General features: G+C 46.8%; 1 protein-coding gene across 10 annotated transcripts in view; it reads right to left on the bottom strand.

Annotated features, from left to right (window-relative positions):
* Nucleotides 1–23597, bottom strand: part of cacna1ab (calcium channel, voltage-dependent, P/Q type, alpha 1A subunit, b) — a 617073-nt gene that overhangs the window by 103350 nt on the left and 490126 nt on the right. For all 10 annotated transcript variants that reach the window (XM_038784774.1, XM_038784777.1, XM_038784770.1 and 7 more), the window contains 5 exons: nt 19902–20018; nt 17097–17162; nt 8607–8704; nt 7800–7950; nt 2721–2848 (listed from right to left, as the gene is read on the bottom strand). In XM_038784774.1, the coding sequence (XP_038640702.1) occupies nt 2721–2848; nt 7800–7950; nt 8607–8704; nt 17097–17162; nt 19902–20018 (560 nt within the window). The remainder of the gene's footprint in view (nt 1–2720; nt 2849–7799; nt 7951–8606; nt 8705–17096; nt 17163–19901; nt 20019–23597) is intronic.

Here is a 23597-nt window from a genome sequence, read left to right as displayed (position 1 = left end):
CAAAACTGAACACAATACTCCAGATGTGGCCTCACTAACACCTTATACAGTTGCAGCATAACCTCCCTAGTCTTAAACACCATCCCTCTAGCAATGAAGGACAAAACTCCACTCGCCTTCTTAATCACCTTGAGGTTTTAAAACCAAACAAATGAATGGCATTAGATAGCCTAATGGCATTAGATAGTCAACATCTTTTCCTAAAGTTAGGGGAGTCTAAAACTAGAGGGCATAGGTTTAAGGTGAGAGGAGAGAGATATAAAAGGGTCCCGAGGGGCAATTTTTTCATAACGAGGATGGTGACTGGCTAGAACGAGCTGCCAGAGGCAGTAGTAGAGGAAGGTACAATTTTGTCTTTTAAAAAGCCTTTAGACAGTTATATGGGAATGCTGGGTATAGCGGGATACGGGCAATTGGGACTAGCTTAGTGGTAAAAATTGGAAGGCATGAATAAGTTGGGCTGAAGGGCCTGTTTTCATGCTGTAAACTTCTATGTCTTTATTATTTTGTAACGTCTTGGAGCAAGGCCTTAATAATACAATGCAACTTTAAATTTTGCAGAATGAAGTTGGGATTAGGCATGTAGTTTCATTACAAATCTTGTTTTAAATATTTTTTTCAAATGACATAATTTTATACAACAATGACTTTACTGAACAGTAATTGCTTCACAGCTGATAAAACTAACAGGGTTCACACAGAACATCAGGTATTGAGGACAAACAAGGTTTCAATATTCGTGAGGAGCTTCACAGAATCCCTACAGTGCAGTAGGAGGCCATTTGGGTTCAACCCCACCTTGGCAGCTGGTGAGTTCAATGAATGAAATCTGGAATTGAAGGCTGGTGTCTCAGTAATGGTGACTACGAAACTATCATCGATCGTTGTAAAAACCCATTGGGTTCATTCATGCCCATTAGGGACAGAAATCTGCTGTCCTTACTTGGTCTGGCCTATATGTGACTCCAGACCCACAGCAATGTGGTTGATGTTTAACTGCCCTTTCTGAAATGGCCGAGCGAGACACTCAGTTCAAGGGAAATTAGGGATGGGCAACAAACTCTGACCCAGCCAGCGATCCCATGAAATAATAAAAAACAGGTGCCTAAAACGATGAACATTTACTTCATGCACCAGGAATTAATGGGACAAATAAGGACAGTAACTTAAATGGACACACAACATGTTATTGGAGGACCATCACCAGGAAACAACTCTTGCTCCAAAAATTGAAGGGTTTCTAATCTACCTATTTCTGGGCATAGGCTCTTGGATAGATTTGTAAAACGTATAATTTTCCCTTTTCCAGATGTCTGATTACTAACTTCTGTTATCCTACTCCCTCCTTTCAGCCAGGATGTCAATGGGGTCACCTCCTGCGCACCAACAATGAGTTACTGTTAAGCCAAGTTCTCCTATAGGACCAGCACTAATGATGCTCAGTCACTCAGGACTTTACTCAGCAACAAGCCCCAGATACTTGCCCAGTGATAACAGACAGGTCAGACTGATCCCCTTTGGCCTGGGATTCTGGTTCTCTCATTTATCCTGTTATAGGTGAATTTTGAAAGACAAGAGGTCTCTCTGAAACCTGAGATAAGTAGTTTGCAGCTTATTCCTTTGAATGTGTTCGAGACCCTCCCCACTCACACATCATAACTGGGGTGCAGAGGCCATCCACAAGTCAGTTAAAGAGCTGTTAAGTGTGGGTGAACGGCAAGACAAATTTTAACTCATAGCCGTGCTTGGCTTTTAGATACATTCTTATTTCTGTTACAATATCACAACCACATGGTCTTGCTATGCCGCGTGAGGAGTGTACTTTTCCCAGGAAAAAAATTAGTGGCAAAAGAAATTGTACCATCCCTGTTAATACTCAGATTTCATTCTAATCCAATGCATGTTACCTAGATTAAAGTTATGAAGACAGAGGGAGTGAATTGTCATCATTCGTAGGAATAGGAGGAAAACTCTGGTTCACCCGTTATAACAGAGACAGATCCAGACAACTGCCTGAAAAATGGGGCCCATAGAGTAATCAGTCGAGAAGTTTAATCAAAGTCTTCTAATTTTTTTTTCAAAACTAATCAGATAGCCTCTCTGCAGCCAAGTAAGTCCAGAATCTGTTTTATAGGATCTCTGAGAGATCACAAATGGCTGGACTGTCAACAGGGAACATACATATTGAGCTCTGCTACTTGGTGTATGCAGATAGGTACCTGCATGCAAAGTGGAAGTCATGACGTTAGAAACTTACTTAATTTTTTAACTTTTAACCCCATTACTTATACTACCTGGAATTTAGACTTGCAAGCCAGAAGTTCTCCTTCGGATTGAGCGGTCATGGGAAGATTTGCAAACGGGTGAGAGAGATGTTTCTAAAAAGTTGAAAAGGAATGATCTCCGGTTGGTGCTGTAGGGATAGTGTGGCAGTTTGGTGCTGCCCTATGAAAGCCACTCATCCCGCTCTTCTCCATTTGGATCTGAACTCGGACACATGGCTAACTCACGCCAGTCTGTCGCTGATCTCCAGAACAAAACAATGAATTGAAAATGAACACTTTACCCCCAATTTTAATGTGAGCAGTGGGTTCATAGTTGTGTGCACACACTGCGTCCGGCCAGAATCCAGATAATAGTTCTCACTCCCCATGCCCCTCAGATTCTATGCAGTGGTACAGATGTCTAAGGAAGAAGGTTTGCTCAGGATAGGTGCTTACCGGGCAGCTGGGTCATACTCAGCCCAGACCCTGACGTACTCATCCAGGTGATGAGGTCCAAGGATGGAGGAGTCCCGCGTCAGGTACTCAAAGTTGTCCATGATGACAGCAACAAAGAGGTTCAGCATCTGACATATAAAAAGTGAAGAGGCATCAGCTGGGGCTGAATGAATCAACTACGAGTTATTAACTGTTTAACCGTCGTGGTGCATATAGGCACCAACGATATAGGTAAAAAAAGGGATGAGGTCCTACAATTAGAATTTAGGGAGTTAGGAGAAAAGTAGGACCTCACAGGTAGTAATCTCAGGATTGCTACCAGTGCCACGGGACAGTCAGAGTAGAAATTCAAGAATAGTCAGAATGAATACGTGGTTTGAGAGATGGTGCAGGAGGGAGGGGTTCAGATTTTTGGGACGTTGGAACCGGTTCTGGGGGCGGTGGGACCATTACAAACCGGATGGTCTGCACCTGGGCAGGACTGGAACCAATGTCCTAGGGGGTGCTTTTGCTAACACTGTTGGGGAGGTTTTAAACTAATGTGGCAGGGGGTTGGGAACCAGATTAGGAAGTTAGAGGTCAGTAAAGAAGCAGCAACTAAAGCCAGTAAGGTACGAGACAATAAACTCAATGTGACTAAGGGGAAGAGTAGACAGGGAAGAGATGATGAACGCAAAGGGACAAGTGGTCTGAGGTGCATTTGTTTTAATGTGAGAAGTGTAGCAGGTAAGGCAGATGAACTTAGGGCTTGGATCAGTACCTGGGAATATGATGTTATTGGTATTACTGAGACTTGGTTGAGGGAAGGGCAGGACTGGCAACTGAATATCCCAGGGTATAGATGCTTCATGAGGGATAGAGAGGGAGGTAGAAGGGGTGGAGGAGTTGCATTACTCGTCAGAGATGATATCACAGCTGTGAATAAGGAGGGCATGATGGAGGATTCGAGCACTGAGGCAATATGGGTGGAGTTGAGAAATAGGAAGGGTGCAGTAACATTGTTGGGACTTTACTACAGACCTCCCAAAAGCGAGCATGAAGTAGAGGTACAAATATGCAGACAGATTATAGAAAAATGTAGGAGCAATAGGGTGGTTGTGATGGGAGATTTGAACTTCCCCAACATTGAATGGGATTCGTGTAGTGTTGGAGGCGTAGATGGAGCAGAGTTTGTAAGGAGCATCCAGGAGAGTTTTTTAGAACTCGGGAACGTGCCATACTGGACCTGGCATTGGGGAATGATACCGGCCAGGTGGTTGATGTTTCAGTCGGTGGTTACTTTGGGAATAGCAATCACAATTCCGTAAGTTTTAGAATACTCATGGACAAGGACAAGAGTGGTCCGAAAGGAAGAGTACTAAATTGGGGAAAGGCAGAGTATAACAAAATTCGGCAGGAGCTAGGGAATGTGGATTGGGAGCAGCTGTTTAAGGGTAAATCCACATTTAGAAATGTGGGAGTCTTTTAAGGAAAGGTTGATTAGAGTGCAGGACAGACATGTTCCTGTGAAAATGAAAGATAGAAATGGCAAGATTAGGGAACCATGGATGACGGGTGAAATTGTGAGACTAGCTAAGATGAAAAGGAAGCATACATAGGATCGAGGCAACTCAAAACTGATGAAGCTTTGGAGGAATATCGGGAAAGTAGGACGAATCTCAAACGCGCAATAAAGAGGGCTAAAAGGGGTCATGAAATATCTTTGGCTAACAGGGTTAAGGAAAACCCCAAACTGTTGGAGAAGATACTGAGGGATAGGATCTATTCAGATCTGGAAGAAAATAGACTTATCAGTGATAGGCAGCATGGTTTTGTGCAGGGAAGATCATGTCTTACAAACCTAATAGAATTCTTTGAGGAAGTGACAAAGTTAATTGAGGAGGGAAGGGCTGTAGATGTCATATACATGGACCTCAGTAAGGCGTTTGATAAGGTTTCCCATGGCAGGTTGATGGAAAAAGTGAAGTTGTATGGGGTTCAGGGTGTACTAGCTAGATGGATAAAGAACTGGCTGGGCAACAGGAGACAGAGAGTAGTGGTGGAAGGGAGTGTCTCAAAATGGAGAAGGGTGACTAGTGGTGTTCCACAGGGATCCGTGCTCGGACCACTGCTGTTTGTGATCTACATAAATGACCTGGAGGAAGGTATAGGTGGTCTGATAAGCAAGTTTGCAGATTAAACTAAGATTGGTGGAGTTGCAGATAGCGAGGAGGACTGTCAGAGAATACAACAAAATATAGATAGATTGGAGAGTTGGGCAGAGAAATAGCAGATGGAGTTCAATCCAGGCAAATGCGAGGTGATGCATTTTGGAAGATCAAATTCAAGAGCGGACTATATGGTCAATGGAAGGGTCTTGGGGAAATTGATGTACAGAGAGATCTGGGAGTTCAAGTCCATTGCACCCTGAAGGTGGCAACGCAGGTTGATAGAGTGGTCAAGAAGGCATACAGCATGCTTGCCTTCAACGGACGGGGTATTGAGTACAAGAGTTGGCAGGTCATGTTACAGTTGTATAGGACTTTGGTTAGGCCACATTTGGAATACTGCATGCAGTTCTGGTCGCCACATTACCAGAAGGATGTGGATGCTTTAGAGAGGGTGCAGAGGAGGTTCACCAGGATGTTGCCTGGTATGGAGGGTGCTAGCTATGAAGAAAGGTTGAGTAGATTAGGATTGTTTTTGTTGGAAAGACGGAGGTTGAGGGGGGACCTGATTGAGGTCTACAAAATGATGAGAGGTATGGACAGGGTGGATAGCAACAAGCATTTCCCAAGGTGAGAGGAGGAAAGTTTAAGGGAGATGTACGTGGAAAATTTTTTACGCAGAGGGTGGTGGGTGCCTGGAACGCTTTACCAACGGAGGTGGTAGAGGCGGGCAGGATAGCATCATTTAAGAGGCATCTAGACAGGTATATGAACGGGCGGGAACAGAGGGAAGTAGACCTTGGAAAATAGAAGACAGGTTTAGATAAAGGATCTGGATCGGTGCAGGCTGGGAGGGCCGAAGGGCCTGTTCCTGTTCTGTAATTTTCTTTGTTCTTTGTCAACTGAAAGGGTGGGGACCCATGTTCTGTGACACAAAGGTAAGATGCAGGATTCGCCCTGTCAACAATTCTCAATCTTAGCTGTGATACCAGACCAAGGTAGCATCATTATAAAGGTGGGAATAAATGAGAATGAAGAACCACTGGGTCCTACGTCTTGCTGAGATTGTCTACAATTTACTCTCTCATGGATGCTACACCCATTAAATCTCCTGAGGGAAGGGACAAATTCTCTAATCCTCAGCATATGACACAAACATTGGTGGTGTGGTATCTAGCGAGGAAAAAAGCCTTAGATTACAGGACAATATAAACGGGCTGGTTAGATGGGCAGAACAGTAGAAAATGAAATTTAACCCTGAAAAGTGTGAGGTGATGCATTTTGGGAGGACTAAAAAGGCAAGGGAACACACAATGAATGGTAGGACCCTAGGAAGTATAGAGGACCAGAAGCACCTTGGTGTGCATGTCCATCAGCCCCTAAAGGCAGCAGGACTGGTAGCATTGTGGATAGCACGATGGCTTCACAGCTCCAGGGTCCCAGGTTCGATTCCGGCTTGGGTCACTGTCTGTGCGGAGTCTGCACATCCTCCCCGTGTGTGCGTGGGTTTCCCCCGGGTGCTCCGGTTTCCTCCCACAGTCCAAAGATGTGCAGGTTAGGTGGATTGGCCATGCTAAATTGCCCTGAGTGTCCAAAATTGCCTTTAGTGTTGGGTGGGGTTTCTGGGTTATTGGGATAGGGGGAGGTGTTGACCTTGGGTAGGGTGCTCTTTCCAAGAGCCGGTGCAGACTCGATGGGCCGAATGGCCTCCTTCTGCACTGTAAATTCTATGATTCTATAAGGTGGTTAAGAAGGCACATGGGATACTTGCCTTTATTAGCCGAGGCACAGAATATAACAAACTGACCAATTATCATGAATCTTGTCTACATTAGAAGGAAAAGGAGAAATGTGCATAGAAATGTTAGGATCAGTCAGGTACAAAAACTGAACAAATCTTGAAGTGTCCATTAAACACTTAGGGCGCGATTCTCCCAGAGGGGGAGAAATCGTAAGGCTGGCGTCAAATCCGGGCGGGTTTGACGCCAGCCCCCCCCTCCCCGACCGGGAACCGATTCTGGTCCCCGGTCGGGGCTAGCATGCCGCCGCCGTAAACTCCGGCATCGCGGGCTTAACGAATTTCATTAAGCCCGCTTGCCAGAGTTTGCGCCGGCTGACGCGTCATATGACGTCAGCCGCGCATGCGCGGATTGGAAGACTCCAACCCGCGCATGCGCGGATGACGTCATCGCGCATTTGCGCGAAACCCGCGCATGCGCGGGCCGGGATGCCCCTCAGCCGCCCGGCGAAGTGATACAGCGGGGCGGCGGAGGGACAAAGAGTGCGCGGGCATCGGACCCGCTGCCCGCGATCGGTGCCCACCGATCGCGGGCCCATGGCACCCTTGGCACGGCCGTGGTACTGCCGTGCCAATCGGTGCCATGGTTTTAAAAATCGGGACTTTACGGCCGTTTTTACGAACGGCCAGACCAGGTGTGTTTGCCGTTCGTAAAAACAGCTGTAAAGGGCTGGGAACTCGGCCCATCGGACAGCTGAGAATCGCTGCTGGCCGTAAAAAAACGGCGGCAGCGATTCGTATCGGGAGTCGGGCGTGGGGGGGGGGGTGGAGAATAGCGAGAGGGCGTTGGACTAGCGTGGCCGTAAAATTTTACGAGCCACGCTATTCTCCGCACCGTCGTGAGTGCGGAGAATTGCGCCCTTATTTCCTGAATCAAAATTTTCAACGCCGATTTCAATTACAAACTTTTAGGTCCACAGAAAAACAGAATTTCACCCGACAGTGGAGCCATAATGGAAAGAAACTAAAAAAGCTGGAAATACATAACTGGTCATTAGGATCCTTTGTTTGACACTTCTGATGTGAAGGGTGCACATTCAGAACAGATACCGGCATACACTCTGTATATCCAATATTTTTTGTTTTCCGTTAAGCAACGAGGTTGACAAGAAATAGGATGCACTTGCTACTTACCAGAAAGGAACAGAGGAAAATGAAGGAGACAAAGTAGAAATAGGCAAGCTCATTGCCACACTCTGGTTCTTTAATACCAGATTTGGTATCACATGGTTTTCCGCTCAAGCATGACAGCATGATACTATGCCACGCCTCTCCTGTTGCACTCCTGAAATACACACACAACCTTGCTATAGAATTGAGTGCAGTAAAAGGGAAGGTGGCTAAAAACAGTAGGAAATTTACACTCTTTATTTTTGGCAACTCACCTGAAAGGCTTCAATTTCATAAAAGCCCCAGTACAGGTGATTCCCAATTCTGCGTGAAATATGACGCCCCTTCTAGACCCGGCGGGTCAGAGATACCTCGTCAAATTGTGCATTGAACAATGGACTTACTAACAGGAAAAGTCATCCGGTCTGGACCCTTCTCTGTGATGTTCCAGTGGGTATGTGCTTGCTGTCATACTGAGCTCTAGAGATCATGAAATTCTGGCTTCAGTCTCTGGCCTGGAATGAGTTAACCAGGGAAACACAGAGGCATGGGAGAGAATGGAGGCCTTATCAGCGAGGGAAAGAAAGAACTGGATTTGCCAACATTCATGGTCTTGGTCATTACACAGTGATCATTGCTGAAAAGTGCATGTGTCTACATGACAGGTCAGGGTGGAATTGGAGTGGGCTGTGGCATCCCTTATACTCTGAGAGCCTGCTGACAAACACTACTTGGACTGCATGGGAAGAGGTACTGGCTTGGTATCTGTGTGACCTTATTAAAGAGATACTAAGAGAAATTAAAGAGGCCAATAAAATTCATGTTTCTCACCGAAAGAGAAGCATCAGGGCTTGGAAGAATGTTCTGAAATTGTTGTGGTGATTAATATCACTGTCTTCATTATCCTCAATTGCAATATTCCCGAATACCTGCAAAATAAAATGAGGCTTAATTCAATTACAATTTATTGTCCATAAAGAAATTCATTTCAGGTGAACGTAACCAGCAGCAATACTGAAACAAGGGATTGTTCATGACACTTCACTTTCCTCAAAATTCTTCACGAGCATGTTTCATCAAAAAAAATCTGCTCATTAAATACCCTTCTTGCCTGGTTCAATAATCTCTGCACTCGTGAAGTGTCTTCTTTCATTAGACAATGGCACCAAGCGAGACATCCCAAAAGGATAGCACTCTCAAGGTCTACTTAAAGGGATCTTGGGCGGGATTCTCCCTCAGCGGGATCCTCCGCTTCGCCGACAGCACATTCAGGCTCATGGATTTCCTGACGGCGTGGGAGTGCCCACAATGGGAAACCCTATTGGCCGACTGCCGGGACGGAGGATTCCCACTGCCGGCGGAGGCGTGCTGGAGAATCCCACCTCTTAATTTTCTAAATAGCGTATTTGTGTATGTCCCTTGGTCACTACATCTGTATACTGTTACCTCCAATTCAATTTATAATCTAGTTTGACATCTAGATATTTGCAGTTCATAACTATTTCAATGTCCACATCATGAATTTTCGCAGGAAGATTAAATAGCTTTTCCCTAAAATTTCTAACTAGTTCTTTCATCTTGTTTTCGTTCAGAACATTTTACAAACCTCTCCACCAAGTTCCTCCAGTTTCCTTCATTATTGCCTATGAGACCGACACATGCCGTACCATCAGCATACTTCAGATATGTACCCTGATCAACAATCATTCATATGGAGGATGAAAAGTAAACGTGGCAGTACACATACAGAAGAGATCCAGTATTCAGTAACATGGCTTCCCAGGATCTCACACCTGTTGGGTCCTGTTCTGAAGGAACTCAATGATTCCAAGAATGAGAGTAGGATTGACATCAAGGCTTTTCGATGTTTCAATAAGCTTGAATGGTTGTGTAGCATTAAAAGCTGAAGAGGAATAAACAAAGGTAGCACAAGCATAGTTGCCTAATCGATCCCTGTGCTGTTGGATCAGATGGGCCAAGGTCAGAGCAGCATCGACCATGGACTTATGATGTGAATAGACAAACTAGCTGGTCAATATGTGGAGCAAGAGGTTCTAAAGACAATTTTTACAATGGGCTCAAAGCAATTCATAACTATTGATGTAAGAGCAACTGATTGGTATGCTGGAGTTGAGAGATCTTAATCATTGTTGCCCACACAAGTGCACTGCTCATAAGGGGAAAAAATGGGGAAATATTTATAATGAAAACATAGCAGCAGAGAACAGCACCAGAATGTCAGAACACATACATTTGGTTGCATCGGCTGAAGTTATGTGAAGTTGGAAGGGCAGAGTGTCTGCACTGAGCTATGTCTGTGCAGGCTTCCAACAGAAACTGTTCGAATTCCAAGTTTTTTAATTGATAAATTTAACAAAAGGCTGCTAAAGTTGGAAAGAGCAGGGAAGAATCAGTTAAATCGGATGGCAAACTTGGGTCTTAAAAATCTGGAAGCACCAATGAAACTGGTCATGAGAAGCATCAACTCCATACAGGCAGGGAAGGTTCCGGACCCGAAGGGTTCACGGCGGACTTCTACAAATAATTTGCACCGCTCTTGCATCGCACCTGCGGGAGATATTTGCAGATTCACTAGTGAGCAGCACCCTGCCTCCAACACAGGCCACCATATCGCTGATACCCAAAAAAGTCAAAGACCTGATGGAAGGTGGATCATACAGACCCGTTTCGCTGCTCAATGTGGACGCGAACATCCTGGCCAGGAGACTGAAGAACTGTGCATGAGAGGTGGTCACAGAGGAGAAGACAGGCTTTGTTAATGGTAGACAGCTAACTGTGAACATCAGATGGCTGCTGAATGTGATACTGACCCCATCACGGGAGAGAATAATAGAGGTGACTGTCTCCCTGGACGCAGAAAAGGCCTTCGACAGAGTCAAGTGGAAGTACCGCATTGAGCGACCGGAGCAGTTTGGCCTAGAGACAGAGTGTGCCTCTTGGGTGAAACTCCTGTACAACCCTCCCAAGGCTAGCGTTTGGACAAATACCACCAGCTCTGAATACGTCCAGTTTCACAGAGGCACCAGGCAGGGATGTCTGCTGTCCTCGCTCCTGTTCGAACTGGCAATTGAACCCATGGCGATCGCCCTGCGAGACACGAGAGGTTGGCAGTGTATCCGAAGAGGAGGCAGAGAGCACAGAGTCTCGCTCTATGTGGATGATCTCCTCTAGATCTCAGACCCGGAAAACGGCATGAACGTAATCATGAAGCTTCTGGAAGAGTTTGGGGCCTTCTCGGGCTATAAACTCAACCTGGGCAAAAGTGAGTTCGTCCTGGTGAACCTGAGCGGGGGTGGGGCTGAGCTGGAAGCCTGACAGGGATCATTGATTCGTTCCTGTGTGACGCTTTCTGAGAGAACGTGACAGAAAGGGTTAAACTTTGGAAGTGAACAGAACTCTTTCTCTCTCTCTTGCTGCTAAAGTGCAAGAACCGATTACAGTATTATGTTCTTTCCCTGACATACACCCTTTCCACTGTATATGTGTGTGTGTGTTTGTGTATACATAGAGAGTGGAGGTAATTAGGAAGGGAGTTTGGGAAGGGGTAGTAGATAGTCAGTTATATTTTCAGTCAGTATAATTATAATACCGTACGTATTGTGCAAAGTTACAAACCTGGTTACTGTAGTTTATTTGGGCTCAACCAAGGACCTCGGGTATTTTAAATAAAATCTAATTTCACCCGTGTTGTGACTCAGGATCAAGTGGGGCTGGAATCATTGCGCACCAGCCCAGGGGGTTCTGACACTATAGACTGGCTCATCCCTGTAGACTGGTCCATCCTTGTAGACTGGCCCGTCCCTGCAGACTGGCCCATCCCTGTAGACTGGCCCGTCCCTGTGGACTGGCCCGTCCCTGTGGACTGGCCCGTCCCTGTGGACTGGCCCGTCCCTGTGGACTGGCCCGTCCCTGTAGACTGGTCCGTCCCTGTAGACTGGTCTGTCCCTGTAGACTGGTACATCCCTGTAGACTGGCCCATCCCTGCTGACTAGTCTGTCCATGTAGGCTGGTCCGTCCCTGTAAACAGGCCCGTCCCTGTAAACAGGCCCATCCCTGTAGACTGGCCCATCCCTGCAGACTGGCCGATCCCTGTAAACAGGCCCGTCCCTGTATACTGGCCCATCCCTGTAGACTGGCCCATCCCTGTAGACTGGCCCGTCCCTGTAGACTGGCCCATCCCTGCAGACTGGCCCATCCCTGCAGACTGGCCCATCCCTGTAGACTGGCCCGTCCCTGCAGACTGGCCCGTCCCTGCAGACTGGCTCGTCCCTCCAGACTGGCCCATCCCTGCAGACTGGCCCGTCCCTGTAGACTGGCCCGTCCCTGTAGACTGGCTCGTCCCTGCAGACTGGTCCGTCCCTGTAGACTGGCCCGTCCCTGCAGACTGGCCCGTCCCTGTAGACTGGCCCGTCCCTGCAGACTGGCCCGTCCCTGTAGACTGGCTCGTCCCTGCAGACTGGCCCGTCCCTGCAGACTGGCCCGTCCCTGTAGACTGGCCCGTCCCTGTAGACTGGCCCGTCCCTGTAGACTGGCCCATCCCTGCAGACTGGCCCATCCCTGCAGACTGACCCGTCCCTGTAGACTGACCCGTCCCTGTAGACTGGCCCGTCCCTGTAGACTGGCCCGTCCCTGTAGACTGGCCCGTCCCTGTAGACTGGCCCATCCCTGTAGACTGACCCGTCCCTGTAGACTGGCCCATCCCTGTAGACTGGCCCATCCCTGTAGACTGGCCCATCCCTGTAGACTGGCCCGTCCCTGCAGACTGGTCTGTCCCTGTAGACTGGCCCGTCCCTGCAGACTGGCCCATCCCTGTAGACTGGCCCGTCCCTGTAGACTGGCCCGTCCCTGCAGACTGGCCCATCCCTGTAGACTGGCCGATCCCTGTAGACTGGTCCGTCCCTGTAGACTGGCCCATCCCTGTAGACTGGCCGATCCCTGTAGACTGGCCCGTCCCTGCAGACTGACCCGCCCCTGAAGACTGACCCGCCCCTGTAGACTGGCCCGTTCCTGTAGACTGGCCGATCCCTGTAGACTGGCCCGTCCCTGCAGACTGGCCCAAACCTGTAGACTGACCCATCCCTGTAGACTGACCCGTCCCTGTAGACTGGCCCGTCCCTGTAGACTGGCCCGTCCCTGTAGACTGGCCCATCCCTGCAGACTGGCCCAAACCTGTAGACTGACCCGCCCCTGTAGACTGGCCCGTCCCTGTAGACTGGCCCAAACCTTTAGACTGGCCCGTCCCTGTAGACTGGCCCGTCCCTGTAGACTGGCCCAAACCTGTAGACTGGCCCATCCCTGTAGACTGGCCCGTCCCTGTAGACTGGCCCATCCCTGTAGACTGGCCCATCCCTGTAGACTGACCCGTCCCTGTAGACTGGCCCGTCCCTGTAGACCGGCCCATCCCTGTAGGCTGGCCCAAACCTGTAGACTGGCCCATCCCTGTAGACTGACCCGTCCCTGTAGACTGACCCGTCCCAAGTCTATCCCAGTAGTTGTGCAATGCGACCTACGCCATTTGAAAAAAAGTGACCTGAAATCTGATGTTCAGCTCAGCATCTATATTTAGCCACTAGATGGAAGCAGCACAATGTAAGCTACACCATAACCAGTTCTGTGAACCAGGTAGGACTGTTCACTGTCCTTTTTAATCACTGGAAATCACCAAAAATAGCTGCTCAACAGGGCCTGGGTATTGACACAATTTCTTTTGCCAGATTTTTAAAAATTGAATCTCACTTGTCAGCAGTTTACCTTAAGATATGAGCAAATATAATATCTCGGAGGGAAAAATGAAAATCCTTAAGAGGTCATTCTAATTCAATCGTTCTGCATTTTTCATTTCCATTGATATTAGTTTGTAGGGGTTACTTACTGAGTGAGATTGCCTAATGAGGGTCAGGCTATAACTGTAGGTCCAATCCACTGGAAGCTGAAATGAGACTTCCCCCAACTCATTTTAAATACAAGTTGTGCAGAGCATTGGGTCTGTTATTTCAGCCTGGTTTGGAGTATTCAGTTGTTATATATGTTATGATTTTTCAAATCAATATTTTGAGGCTTTCCTAGGTGTCCTGACAGAGTTGAGAGACAGTACTCAAATCAGTTTATTCCTTCCTCCCATACAGCCGCATTGAAGACAGGGATGTTTATTGTTGAAAAAATAGACATGCCGTCGAAGCTTTTCATCTTGTACTCAGCAGGACGCATTCACAACAATACCAAATCTCAAAGGGAACAGCAATTTATACTGCACGAGAAGAGGGTGCTCAGTGGTTGGCAAATCGACTCGAATGGGTTCAGGGTCATGGAGAATGAACGAGGGAACAGTTTGCTGCCAAGCTTTTGTTCAATTTCAAACCAGTCAGGTTGACCCTGATTGATCAACGTAGTGCCATGGGGAATGAACCAGAGAATGGCTGCTTATTCTCAGAGGAAAACCCCAGATGTGAATGTCAGTGAGATTCTGTTTGGACTTTGTTCTCATTGGTAATAGCCTCAGCACCTCTACATGCCATACCATGAAGTTACGATAAACCAATTACAACAGGGGATTACCTTCATGTGACCCATATAATGGGGGCGATTCTCCGAGCCCCGCGCCGGGCCAGAGAATCGCCGCAACCGTGCCACGACACCGGCGCGCGGTTCTCCGGGGTGCGGAGAATCGGTGCCATTTCCGCCGGTGCAGTTGGTGCGGCGCTGGCCGCGGGAATCGCCGTTGCCGCCAATTCTCTGGCCTGGATGGGCCGAGCGGTCGTACGGATACGACAGAGTCCCACCGGCGCCGTTCACCCCTGGTCGCTGCTGGCGGGAACTCTGCGCGAAGGGCCGGGGGGGGGGCGGCCCGTGGGGCGGGGAAAAGTAATCTTTCACCGGGGGGGGGCCTCCGATGGGGTCTGGCCCGCGATTGGGGCCCACCAATTGGCGGGCTGGCCTCTCACCCCCCCCCCCCCCCCCCCGGGCCTACTTTCCTGCGTGGCCAGCCCCTGAACACCAACGCCATGTTGAGTCGGGGCGGCGCGCAGAACCAGTTCCCCGCGCATGCGCAGGTTGGTGCAGCGCCCATTTGGTGCCAGGAAGGGAGGCTGGAGCGGCATGAACTGCTCCAGCGCCGTGCTGGCCCGTCACCCCGTGCCCGTTTCGCGCCATCGTGAAACGCGACGGCATTCACGACGGCGCGAACACTTGGGCTTCATTTGGGAGAATCGCCCCCAATATATTGATTAGTAGGTACTAATCAATCCCTGCTGCATCAAAATGACATACCACGCATTCATGAATGCTTTAACACATAATCTAGATACAAAATTGCTTTCAAAATTCTGAAAGAACATTCAGTTTATGGTCTTCCTAAATGAAGTTACATTAAATTCAAGGGCAATACTTCTTGTTCAAAATGTCACCTTGGCTTAATTGGTATCACTTGTGCCACTGAGCCGGAAGCCATGGGTTCAAGGCCTGACGTCAGTACCAGGCACATGGGGCTGGACTCACCCCAGCCCCGCCCCAAAATCGCGTTCGGCGGGGGGGGGGGGGGGGGGCGGAGAATCCACTTTCACGCCGAAATCGGGCCAGTGGAGAATGCCGTGCAGCTGCGGGCCCATTGACAGAGGCCCGCCCAGCGATTCTCCGCTCCCGACTGGCCGAGTTCCCAACGGCGTGGAGCTAACCACCTATTGCTGGTCAGGATGCTGGTGTGGCGGCTGCAGACTCAGTCCGCAGCCGCCCTGTTGGGAGGGGCGGGGGGGAATCGGACACCGGTGGGGGGGGGGTTAGATCCACGTGGTTAGATGCCCAGGCGCGGGGCCAATCAGGGTGGGGGGTCTCATTTTTACGCCTGGCTCCGTGGTCCGAATCCACCATGGAGCTCGGTGCGGCCGCAGTAGGCCGCCGCCATGCACATGCGCAGACTCCAAACCGGAAGTGCGAGTATCCGCAGCTAAAGCTGCAAGATTTAGTCCGAGTCCCTGCTAGCCCGCTGCAGAGCATTGAATTAGTTTATCTTTTTTACAGGAATCTCTGGAGTAAAACTCCAACGTTTCTATGCCGGCGTGGGGATATAGTCCCATTTTTGGGAGAATCCAGCCCCTGATATCAGCTGATAGCCCAATGCATTATTGAAGCAGATGAGACGTTAAATTAGGGCCACATCTGCCTCCCATTCCACTATTCGGAGAAGAACAAAGAGTTATCCCCACTCAACTAAAGCTCCCAAGCAACAGGTGATCTAATCATTTATCTCATTATCACTTGTGTGCAAAATGGCAATCATTGGGCTTCTTTGTATGTAGACAGTATGGACAGATTTTGTGAACCAAATGTTTTGTCCCGTTTATTTGTGCATGGGACGTGGGCATCATTGGCAAAGTCAGCAGATGTTGCCCATCCTGTAACAATATGTGTATTGTAAGGAATACATAGGGTTGACAATAAGATGGCGATAAGGAGTAGTCGTTATAAATATCATGTGACTACTGGGATTCTGGGAGAAGGTTGTTAGGCGTGAGATAGATTAGGTGCATAACACAGAGTTCTGTTGTAAGAGATATTGTATTGTTTTATTTAATAACTTATTTCTTATTGACTGGTTAGAATCTTTAATCTAGAAGTGTAAATAAATCAGCTTTGTTCAATAACTCAGCTTGATGTTCTTTGTTAACACTACGCTCTCAAAGCATCCTGATAGACCCAACAGAGAACATCACACATCCCTTATATATCCTTGAACTGAGTGCTTTGCTAGACCATTTCAGAGGGCAGTTAAGAGTCAGGGTTCACATGTAGACTTTCCCTAGAGAATCTGTGAACCTGATGGGTTTTTATGACAGTCGATGACAGTTTCATTGTCACTCTCACTGAAATATTAATTGAATTTTAATTCGACCAGCTGCTGAGATGGGATTTGAACCCGTGTCCACTGGATATTAGCCTGGGCCATCAACTCCCCTTAGGGATATGGAAAGGTGGGTGCATAGATTGCAGATCAAACAAGATCTCACTGAATGGTACAAAGGGCTAAAATGAGCAAAATAGACTCCTCCTGTTCCTATGTGCGTTATAAGGCGTTGTTTAAATTCTTCTGTCCATTAATATATTATCTGAATAGAGACATGCCCTGTTGGAACTCCAAGTCTCTGTGCCAATGCTGTAAGATCATTGAAAAGGAACAATTTGAAATGATCCTTCTGCTTGCAGTTTTATTGAAACTAATGCACCAATGGCAGCATTTTAGAAACAGGTTTGCAAAGGATTTGGTCATTTTTCTTCAAGATTATAAATAGAAAAGAAATTCTGACTCACCTGCATTCCAATGATGGCGTAAATGAAGAACAGCATTGCGATCAGGAGACAGACATAAGGCAACGCCTGAAAAAATAGATTCAATTACCCATTTCATTCTCCAAATGGCTCAAAAATCAAATATTATCTATCACACTAACAAGATATTTCAAGTTCCACAAACATATTGATCAAGTTGTTTCCCTCCGGGGCTGAAAGCTGCCAGGTGAAATTAAAAACTGAGATCCTGGTGCAAGGAATGGAACATCCTTCATGTTGGCCACATACTTATCAAACAGTGCTTTTGGGGTGGGGTAAAAGGGAAGAGGTACGCACATAGCAATACTAGTTTTCCAAATGTTGGTCGAAATTCTCCGTTTGGGAGACTAAGGGCAGGTTTCTCCGTCCTGCCGTGCCAGATTTCTGGTCCAGCACGCCATCGGGAGTCTCCGTTTCGCCAGCTGATCAATGGGGTTTCCCAGTGTGGGGCAGCCCCACACCGTCAGGAAACCCCCGGGCAGCTAGAAAATGGAGCATCCCGCCGGCGAGAATTGTTGATGCGGGGATTGAATTGCATGGGGTTGGCATTCCCATTGGGGGCGCTATTTGAGGAGCAATTCAGCACATGCTAATTGGCCAGCACTCTGCTGCCCTGAATTCCAGGCAACTCCTGGCCTACCGGGCATTCAAACCACTGGGCCAGGTGTTAGTGCCAAAGAGCCAGGTAAGGTGGAACTGTTTTGAGTGCTCCACTTACCACACACTCACTGCAGCTGCCGAGATGGCTCAGGGATGAGATCCCCCCCCCCCCCCCCCCCCCTCCCCCGAGGTCAGGAGTCTGAGGTTGATCCACAGCTCCATGCCAGTGAGCATTGGAGGGACACCCTCTTCCCCAGAGTGGGCTGCAGACTCAAGCCCGCTCCTGAACATTGCCTGGGGGATGGTGGCAGAGGCAGTCAGCACTGCCAGTCTCACCAGGAGGACACAGCTGGTGGTCCAGGAGTGTGGGGATCACTGATGAGGGGCAGAGAACCAGGGAGGGTTCCAAAGACTACGGTCCCATGTGTCCTCTGGGTGAGTGATCCCCTGCTTCTTCAGGAATTGACAGCGCTTCTGAGGAGTGCCAACACCTCCTAATTGAACTTGGCCTTTGAAGATACAGATGAGGTATGAGGGTGTCCAGAGGAGTGGCCTTTGTGGGCTCCCAGATGACCAGAGGCCTTCTGAGCATTAGAAGGGCACAGGTTGCAGTCAACAGTGTGAGCAGCCTGGCGCCTTAAGTAGCCCCAAAGGGATGCGTTTACAAGACAGATTGTAGCAATGGCATTCTGAGCCAGGCCACCCTGATACCGAGGGGGACACCCCAAGTCAATGGACTTGGCGCCAAGTCACTACCCGTTTCTGCTCCCGCCAGAAAGCCCGACATTTTTCAATGTTTTTTCAGTGTTTTTAGCCTCCTGCTCCCCCTCCGTAGCCATGGCGCCCAGTCCATGTTTCTAAATACTTAGTAATTCATGCCCGCAAGACATCTGCCTGAAAGGAGCAGAGTATCGCGTAAGGGCGGAGCAACCCGCTCATCACATTTAAATGCATGCAAATGCATGTTTTGCATGGCGCCACTGGCGTGGGATGGAAACCTCATTATCTCCACCAGCGAGGGACTGCAGCATGGTGCCCGAATCGGTGCCGGGCGCAGGCCTTGATTTGTGGCATCGTGAGGCAGAGAATTTCGCCCATTATATAATTTAAACTTCAGGAAGTGTTGTCATTTTTTTCTCTGCTTTTCCCAGATCAATTAGCCTATCAAGCTAGATTATAAGCTGATTGACAGACTGCTTGCTGTTGAGTGAGAAAGCCTGCAGCAGAAGGATTTAGTGGGTTTGGTGGATAGAGACTTCAGAGGGAAGAGATTGTTGTGGGGGGGTGGAGAAGATTGTAGTTGGGGAGGGCAAGGTGCCAATTGGGGGGAGTGCGAGGGATTGGTAGAGTGTGGTTGGCAGGCAAGCTCGCAAGGAGGATCATAGAGGTAATTGGAGTAGTGTGGGGTGTTTACTAGGTAGCTAGTTAGGCCTGGAGAAAGCACTCTTTTGTGGCACTCTTGGCCCACAAGCACTGCTACCAAGGCTGTTAGCTGATGAAATGGGCCCGTCACATCTCGTTTTACCCAATCTGTTTCCAAAGGCCCGAGAAACCTGGCAGACAATATTGAAGAATAGAATTTAAGAACTTACTTCTTGGGAGCTGGTTAATCACGCACCTCTCTTTCCTCCTTCATTCCAACAGAAAATTACTGATTTGAGGTGAGTTAAGTTTGGGTCTGAGATTTTTTTTTTTTAAATTGTAACATTTTATCTTCCCACCTGACCCAAACTCACCCATCTTGGAGGTAAAAGCATACCCTCCACCCCCCCCCCCCCCCCCCCCAATGATGTTAGCACCAAGTTTTTTTTAAGTGTGGCATGGTTAGTCACAGAGTAAAGCTCCCTCTACTCCAACCCAACTTTACATTAGTGCCTCACACCAATTTCACTTGTGCGATATTTTCCAATTTCCCACAGCAGCCATCCGAGGAGTTCACTGAGGAACTTGACTAACTTAATGCATTTTTGTGCTGTGGGCTTTGACCCAGTTACACTGAGATTGACCAAACATGGAATTCTACACCCAAAGCAGACTTTCAATTCTTCCAGCCTGTACCGGGTTGGAAACATAGTGGCCGAAGAGGAAAGGACATTGTGTAATCTTCTGGAGAACCTCCCTCCTCGGCCAACATACGGTCTGACAACTGAAGGACTGGTATGGAAACAAAACTGTTACTTGTCTCACCTTGAAAGACTGGACAAATGTCCACAGCAAGATACGGATGGTGTAACCCTGCCTCAGGAGCTTGATAAGTCGAGCAGCACGAAAGAGCCGGAGAAAGCTCAGGTTGATGATATTTTTCTACAAAAGCGAGGTCAGTGAACAAACAAAATTAATGTCTGCTCGTCTCCGCTGGCTGCATTTGACAAGAATGGCACTTAAAGAAGACTACTAAAAAAAAAGTCTGGCCATCATCCAATCATGGAAAAGAATGGGTTTCCTTGTTAAAATATATATATAAGTATATATGTGCATATATATATATATATATTTATAACACAACCAAATGCACTTTTCTTTGACACAAGCAAGCCACAAGGTGGAGTCTACTTGCAAGTAAAATGATTATATGTGGGCTCTTGCAAACATTCAGCTGAAACAAAACAATTCCTTTTAAAGTTATGATTTATATCTGTAGACTCCAGTGAGCATGCAAGGGCATCAATTGCAAAAAGAAACAACACAGGGGCAGTCCCTGATAAGAGCTGTGGGCCAATAAATGGTCAGCTCTTTCAAAACATGCAGCAAATGTACGTATTTAGAAATGCAACAGCTTGAATTTACCAGTGGTGTCTGACCCAGCTATCAAATCCCCACAGAACGGCCAAAGAATTAAGCCCATACTGGCTTGTATGGTTACCTCATGGTACTTCTTCAAACCCATACCCTTTGACAAAGAGTGAAACTAGAAAGAGGCAGCAAGGCTACACTACAAGAATTCTTGGGCAGTCTATTGTGTTCCACACATGGGAAGTGGTATGAACACTCCAATGGCCTGGTCACCAGGGTATAAAGTGTAAAGGGCCGACACAGTAACACATTGGCAAGGACAACCCCCACTCTTGTAACAGATTTTTTTGCAACTATTTGCCTTTCGCACGAGGCAGATGATAAATTCATTTAGCACAGGACCCTTATTATAGAGACCTTCACTGTCATTATAGACGAGATTCAACTTGGTTCTAAAAGATGAAAGGACATGACTAATTAATTGCTCAACATTGTTCCACCCGATTATATTGAATAATCTAATTCAAATAATAATATATTCATTATTTTATTTAATTTGTTACATTCTGAAATTTCAAGTTGTTAATTATGGTACATATATATATATGTGTCACACATATATCATCAGAGAGTTAATCTCTTTCAGCAAAATGCTGTTTGTAGGAAGGATTCTTAATAACAGTCACCCAGGGATATTTCAAAATCCCCATCACCCATATAAGGTAACATAGAGGCAGTGGATCAGTCATACACATGCACAAGTTTTAAATGCAGCAGTGACCAAACACAAGGAAAGGGCCCAAAGCAGGGAGTGAGCTCTTCGAGCTTGAAGAGGAAATACAAACCAAAAGGATTTTTTTCTGGCTCAAAAAAAAAGATGTGCCTGCAAACATGATACTGAAATTTCAGTAAAATGCCTTTCCCTATGTATAATCCCATTGTTTTTCGTAAGCTAATCGTTGAGAGGGGATAGGGGAGATGGTTTTAAGATTGAAAGATAGGTTTGAGAGTTGAAAGGTTGATTTTATAAAGGAGGAGTTGAAATTAGAGAGTTGATCAAGATGGCACCTTATAGAACATGATAGTCCCTAAGCTGCTACAACCTCATCATTGGGTAAAGCATTTAAAAAGGATGTCTAATGTAGAATATGACAATACATATGCTGGAGTAAGAACAAATGTACTGGAAAACCTCAACAGGTCTGGCAGCATTTGTGAAGAAAGAAACAGTTAAGATTTCAAATCTGATATGACTCTTCTTTGGAACGGACAGCTCGAAACATTGGGCTGGAAACATCAATTCTGTTTCTTTCTCGCAGTTGTTGCCAGAGCTGCTGGTTTTTTCCCCCCAACACTTTTGATTTTTATTTCTAATCTCCAGCACCTGCAGTATTTTGCTTTTATCTACATATTCTGGAGCTTTGTGTTCACCTTTTGAGGACAAAAAGAGATTTGCTGAACCTTCCTCTGCAGGTTTAAAGTGGGCGGCACAGTAGCACAGCGGTTAGACTGTTGCTTCACAGCACCAGGGATCTGGGTTCGATTCCCAGCGTGGGTCACTGTCTGTGCGGAATCTGCATGTTCTCCCCATGTCTGTGTGGGTTTCCTCTGGGTGCTCCAGTTTCCTCCCACAAGTCCTGAAAGACGTGCTTATTAGGTGAATTGGACCTTCTGAATTCTCCCTCAGTGTCCCCGAACAGGCGCCGGAATGTGGAGACTAGGGGATTTTCACAGTAACTTCATTGCAATGTTAATGTAAGCCTACTTGTGACACTAATAAAGATTATTATTAATAATTAGCTGACTAGACTTCACAATGCAGCAGATAGGACAGTGAAAGGCAGAGCCTTGTTCGGCTGAATTTACTTTTCAACATTACTAAATAGATTATCAATAAAGCTAATTCTTGAAGCTTCGGAAAGGGGTCACTGAGGTGAGTGATGGGTGGGAGCCACAACAAAATCCAAAGCCATGCCAAAAAACACAATCCGAGAAAGCAACAGCCATTCACAATTCAGCGCTGCTTAGCATTCCAAGGGTACTTATTTTGTGTATGCATTAGGCTCAAATAAATTACAAACCAACCGTGGTCTTATATGTAGATGTTGTTGATGGATGATTGTAATTGGATTGCATTGGGATTGATATGCAACCAGTTTTAAAATTAGTTGGCATGGACACACAGACGGATACATGGATGGACACATGAATTTCATAGTGCATTTTGATTGGATGAATTATTTCAGAGGGCGTTGTGCCAATAAAGCACAGATTAAAGACAGCATGTGAAAAAACAAAACAAGAAATACATCAATCATTATAGATAGTCTGTTTTATTTTGACGGCAATGATCTATATTAAAACACAATAGCAATAGACTGGTTCAAACAGCAATAGTGCAAACTACTGGCAGGTTTTGGTCAGAGAAGAGCAGTGAATATACATGCGTATTTCCGAACACGCACCTGTAATCTGCACTTTGCTTCTCATTTGGCTTTTGGATTTTTGGCACTATTTTCATTATAATGTTTCACAATGATTATACAAAAAAGCACGCATTTGCAGAGTTTTTTGTGATTTTTCTTAATTCCGGTGCTAAGTTGGGTAAGAATAAGAGGAAAAGTAGCACTGTTCTCAACTGGAAAAGTAGCACTGTTCCCAACTGGAAAAGTAGCACTGTTCCCAACTGGAAAAGTAGCACTGTTCCCAACTGGAAAAGTAGCACTGTTCCCAACTGGAAAAAACTGTCTAACCAGGTTTGAAAAAATACTGCCCAAAAATAAATATCAGACGGGGTGAGAGCAGCAGTACCATTCAAAGGGTTGTGTTAATACAATTGAATTGTTTTGGAAGTCCTGTGAACTTATACATGTGCGTTAGTACATATATCACTTACATATATTTAGGTCAGGTCCTATCACCCATGGCTACTAATTCCTAGTGTACTTTTAGTTTCTGCACAATTCCCAGGTGGTTGGACCAATCTTTCACTTTATAACAATGATCAGGCGTCGAGCAAAATATTCACATTGAGATTTTTTTCCATTTCCCACCCTTTCCAAAAGAGCATTAATAATTGAATAAATGTTTGGCAAATTCCTCTTTGCATTTACAAATCCACAACACATTGTAGGGTTACTTAGACACACT

The sequence above is a fragment of the Scyliorhinus canicula genome, chromosome 25 (genome assembly GCF_902713615.1).
Source record: "Scyliorhinus canicula chromosome 25, sScyCan1.1, whole genome shotgun sequence".
Lineage (NCBI taxonomy): Eukaryota > Metazoa > Chordata > Chondrichthyes > Carcharhiniformes > Scyliorhinidae > Scyliorhinus > Scyliorhinus canicula.
This window is presented reverse-complemented; position numbering and strand designations above follow the sequence as displayed.